We start from the raw sequence: 5814 nt of genomic DNA on the forward strand, positions 1-5814 counted from the left end.
ACATATATATTTGTATATATGCACACAATGTGCATATATATGTATATATATGTATATTTATATATATATATATATATATTTATACGTATGCATGTATGTTAATGAATTAATAAATAGATATATATATATTTATGTATTTATATAGTTATCAATATATATATTTGAATATGTATATACATACATATAAATATACATTTTCTGTATATATGTATATATGCTTATATATATGTATATATTTGTATATATGTATATATTCTTGTATATATACGTATGGGTACACATGTATATGTATATATGTGTATAGATATATACATGTATATATACTTGTATATGCACGTATATAAGTATAGGTACATATGTAAATGTATATGTGTATAAATATATACATAATGTATGTATTAGATTTCGCACCCGGTGAGAAACTGGCTTAGTGCACATGTGTCTCTCAGAAATGTTCAATAGGTACGTGTATGTATGACAATGTTTGACGCACGTAAGCCATTCGAAGGGAATACAGACAAAATTCCATTTCAAATTTATTGGTCGAAGGGCACTCTTGTAAATTTCAGAGCAGATGTGTTAAACCAACAGAAGATCTTGGTGGCACCCACAGGGAAAATGATTTAAAAAAACAAAAAAAAACAATGAAAAGCAGAACCAAGAAAGAGATAAATTGGACAAGCACGCAGTTCCTCAACAGTCGGTCCAGAGTTTGTATCATGCCGCCGTGCACTCGACATGACTCAGACGGGAAAACAAACTTTCCTTTGGGAACAGGCGTCTGTGCAGCATTTCTGGCCCGCTGGACACTGGTCGTCACTGTAGCAGAACTGCAAAGGAGAAGGCAGGGTGCATGAGAGATGGCTCGCTTTACTCCGTACAGCTACATGTAAGGAGAGGAATTTCAGGAAAGATGCGCGTTTGACGTCGAGAAACCTTGCTTCATCAGAATGACGTATTTCTCGTAATGCGTTGGAAATTATTCAGAAAACTGTTTTCTTTACAGTAGATGTTTTAACTGAATGCAAGGAATCACTAACTACCATGAATTTGCTCAATCGAAAAAAAATACCAAGCCAAATATATATATATAGAAACAATAAATAAATGTCATGAATCCCTCAGTTCATCTAATCCAAACTCAGACTCCCACCTTGGGCCGCTATTATATTACGTGTCTGTATGTAGAGATTATTCTACCTATCGTTAAGAAATGATGGTTTATGAATGTTGAATCTGTCATGCATTACTTTTCATGTATGACAATACATTCGCAGGCTAATGAGTCTTCTTGAATTATGAAATAGAGGAGCGAAGAGGAGCCGGAAATACTTACAGGGATCTTGCCGTCGAAGTCGATACACGGAGGGGGGTAGGGGCAGCTAGGGGGAGGTGGGGGATCTGTTGGAGAATTGATTTGGTTGGATTCAAAAAGAATAAAAAATGGAAAAAAAAGTTTTTTAAAAATGTATTTATGTCCATCTACTTCATAATCACTTATCTATTTCAAACCTACTTATCTATATATCTATGTGCCTATTTATCTCTCACTACAAAATAATCGAACCTATCGTCTATCTCCTTAAAGTAAATCTAATATACCTGCCCTGATTATATAAATGTAACTTCCCCACCTATGCAACACAAGGGTCACAGGTCACAGGTCACTCACCACAGCACAGGTCAGTCTGCCCAGGAGTCTGGCAGTAACGGGTGCAATTCTGGCTCGCCATGACTACCACGAAGCAGGCAGCGAGAAGGGCAACAAAGCGAAGGCGCAACTGTAATGCAAATTCATGTAAAAATTTCTTATACACGTTATGTCCGTACTTCAAAGGTAAATGAAAAAGATCGAAGTTATTCAGGTACACGATTCCTTAATGAAGCCTTAGAGAATTCACTAAAAAGATAAATAGACCGACAAAATCGAAAATAAGTAATGGATAAAGATAATGTCATCTTCGAGAGCAACCAACCATCGCGTAGAATCGGAATGTTATGTGTCTACTAAAAGGCTACAGGCTCAACTGTTATTGCAGGAAGGGAACTGGCTCTTTATATGCCCCCAAAGAGCGTCCTGTTGCTGCTTTGACATTGGCAACAACGCGAAGGTGAACCGTCAATGCCGTTGGTAACCACAAATATTTTGATAGTAAAACGTCTTCATGCATGTATACTTTCAGAAAATACATATGCATACACATTTACCTGTCTACTTATCTATCTATCCATCTATCTTTAATGCCAAGAGAACGATGATAACAGTCATGGTGTGTGTGTGTGTATGTGTGTGAATGTATATATATATATATATATATATATATATATGTGTGTGTGTGTGTGTGTGTGTGTGTGTGTGTGTGTGTGTGTGTACCTATCTATCTCTCTATATAGGTATATATGTATACATATATGTGTATATTTGAATATATATACATATTCATATATATTTATATATATATATATATATATGTATGTGTGCTTATATACACATTTAAATGTATATGTATATATATACACATTTAAATTTATATATATAAATACATGTATATTTATCTAGATGTATTATACATATATACGTATATCTATATATACAAATGTACACACATATATAATGTGTGTATTTATATATGTATATTCATATATATAATATATAGGTATATATATACTTATATATATATTTACATATGTATGTATGTATATATAAATATATATATATATATAAATATATTCACATACATACACACACACATATATATGCATATACACCCAGATTTATATGAATATATGTATATATATAACTTCTTACTTTCTGAGCCATCACCGAAGCGGTATTTAACGAACTACTTGGCGCCATGTTTCATGTAGTCGGGCTCTGTTCCAGAGGCATCGAAGTGTTTGTATATTAAAATTGTCAGGGAATGTTTTTCTCGGTGCACCTCGAGCTTGTTTTCAGTCTGTTTACCACTTAAGCTTAGGTTTTCTAATGTCTTTATGGACTGCATGTCCGAGGAATCTGAGTTGTCACGCTCGGTTCAATTTTAGAAATTTGCGTCCCTGTCCGATTTTTCTGAGGATCTCTTCATTGGACACTCGGTTAGTGCAAGGGGGCGCAACATCCTGCGGTAGAACCACATCTCTGCAGCCACCATATTGCGCTGGTATTCAGCCGCCATTGTCCAGGAATCGCGACCTGAGAGGAGAGTCAACCATACGACGATATTAATGAATCTGATTTCCATTTGTATTAAGCACTAGCGTTCTGCCAGGATGTTCCGGAGGTTGGAGAATGCATCTTTTGATAGTCCGATTCTGCGTCTGATTTCCTTGTAACGAGCAGCTGAGGTGACAAGAGCTCCTAAATAATTGAAGGAGGACTCCTGTTAGATTTCCATTTCTCCTTGTATATTTTCACAAGTTAGTGGGTTCGTCGACTTTGAAACTACCATGTTTTCTTGCCACTGATATGGAGCCCAAGGCGTTCACTGGCTTCCACACCAATATTAGAGAGCTTTTGGTCATTTACAGATGTGCCAATGAGAACTGTATCATCTGCATAACGAAGATTGTTCTTACAACCATTGATAACGATTCTCTCCTGACGATCTTCATTTTTCCGCAGAATAACTTGGGAGTACACATTGAAGAGGTCAGGTGACACAACCTTGTCGGGGACCTCGCTTGATGGAAAACTGCAAAATTGATCTATTGCATATGCGGAATGCTGCAAGTTGATTTTTGTGAAATGACATATTTATATATAACTATACATACATGAATATGTGTATATGTATATATAAATATGTGTATATGCATACTTAGATATATGCATATATATATGCATATTTTTATATTGTGTATATATACACATCTATCTATCTGAACACTTACATATGTTTATATATACCTATATGTATATATACATATATATACATACATACATATACACACATGTTTGTGTATATATATGTACATATACTTATGTAATATATACATATGTATATTTATGTATAAATATATATGTATATATACAAATATATATAAATATATATATATATTTATGCATATATATATATATATATATATATATATATATCTTTTAATGTATATATACATATACATTTAAATGTGTTAATGTATACATATTCATTTCCATACAACTATACATATACACACAAACATATATGTGTGTATACACATATATACACTGTGTGTATATATATACTTATATACAAATATATATATTTATATATATTTAGATACATGCATACATATATTTATATGCATGCATGTATGTAAATGAATAAATAGGCATGTGCATATATGTACATATACATATATATATATATATATATATATATATATATATATTTATACATATTTATCTATATATGTATATATACATACATATATGTACATATATGAATATATATATATTTTTATATGTATATATATATATATATCTATATATGCTGGTACATAAGTGTAAATATATATATTTGTATATATACATACGTATGCAAGTACATATATATATATATATATATATATATATATATATAAACATGTAAACATGTATTAGATTACGTACCCGATCAGAAACTGGCTTAGTGTATATGTCACTCGAAAATGTTCCATAAGTACGTGTATGTATAACAATGTTTGATGCACGTAAGCCATTCCAAGGGAAACAGAAATACAAACAAAATTCCATTCCAAATTTACTGGTCAAAGGGCACTCTTGTGAATTTCAGAGAAAAGATGTCAAACCAACAGAAGAGAGATCTTGGTGTCCACATGGATTATAATAAAGAAACGCATGAAAAGCAAAAGCAAGAAAGAGATAAAATGGCCAAGCACGCAGTTCCTCAACAGTCGGTCCAGAGCTTGTGTCATGCGGCCATGCACTCGCTGGGGCATGGCTCAGACGGGCAAACAAACTTTCCTTTGGGAACAGGCGTCTGTGCAGCATTTCTGGCCCGGTGGACACTGGTGGTCGCTGTAGCAGAACTGCAAAAGGAGGGAGGGTGCGTGAGAGATGTCTCGCTTTACTCCGTACAGAAACATGGAAGGAGAGGAAGAGGATTTTCATAAAAGGAAAGATGTGCTTTTGAAGTCGAGAAACTTGCTTCCTCCAAATTGACGAATTTATCGTAATGAGTTGGAAATTATCCAATCTTATTCAGAGCCTTTTAGGAAAACGCTTTCTTCACAGTAGATGTTTTTTAACTGAAGGAAAGGAATCACTAACTATCATTAATTTGCTCAATCGAAAAAAACATACCAAACCAAATATTCATATTATAGAAACAGTAAATAAATCATGGCCCTCAGTTCATCTAATCCCAACTCAGACCCATCTTCAGCTGCTATTATATTACGTGCCTGTATCTAAAGATTATTCTACCTACCATTGCGAAATGATGTTTATGAATGTTCAATCTCTCTTGCATTACTTTTCATCATGACAATACATTCGCAGGCTAATGAGTCTTCTTGAATTATGGTTCTGACACCCTGAAAATAGAGGAGCGAAGAGGAGCCGGAAATACTTACGGGGATCTTTTCGTCGAAGAAGTCAATGCACGGAGGGGGGTAGGGGCAGCGAGGGGGAGGTGGGGGATCTGTTGGAGAATTGATTTGGTTGGAAATTAATTAGCGAGAGTGAGGAGGAAAAAAGAAGAAAAAAAGGTTTTATCGATGAATATTATTTGCAGCTCAATACGATGTGCCTCTACTAGTGTATTCAAGTTCACATACTTCATAATCATTTATCTATATGAGATCTACTTATCTATATGTTTATCTCTCACT

The 5814-nt window shown here is 33.9% G+C and overlaps 1 protein-coding gene across 1 annotated transcript in view; it reads right to left on the reverse strand.

The window, feature by feature from the left end:
* Nucleotides 1–4711: 4711 nt before the first annotated feature.
* The window catches only part of LOC125037631 (sperm mitochondrial-associated cysteine-rich protein-like), a 1583-nt gene continuing 480 nt past the window's right edge, over nt 4712–5814 (reverse strand). The window contains exons 3-4 of the mRNA XM_047630835.1: nt 5557–5624; nt 4712–5010 (exon numbers count right to left, since the gene is read on the reverse strand). Coding sequence (XP_047486791.1) covers nt 4924–5010; nt 5557–5624 — 155 coding nt within the window. The 3' untranslated portion in view covers nt 4712–4923. The remainder of the gene's footprint in view (nt 5011–5556; nt 5625–5814) is intronic.

The sequence above is a fragment of the Penaeus chinensis genome, chromosome 23, assembly GCF_019202785.1.
Source record: "Penaeus chinensis breed Huanghai No. 1 chromosome 23, ASM1920278v2, whole genome shotgun sequence".
NCBI classification, from domain to species: Eukaryota; Metazoa; Arthropoda; class Malacostraca; order Decapoda; family Penaeidae; genus Penaeus; species Penaeus chinensis.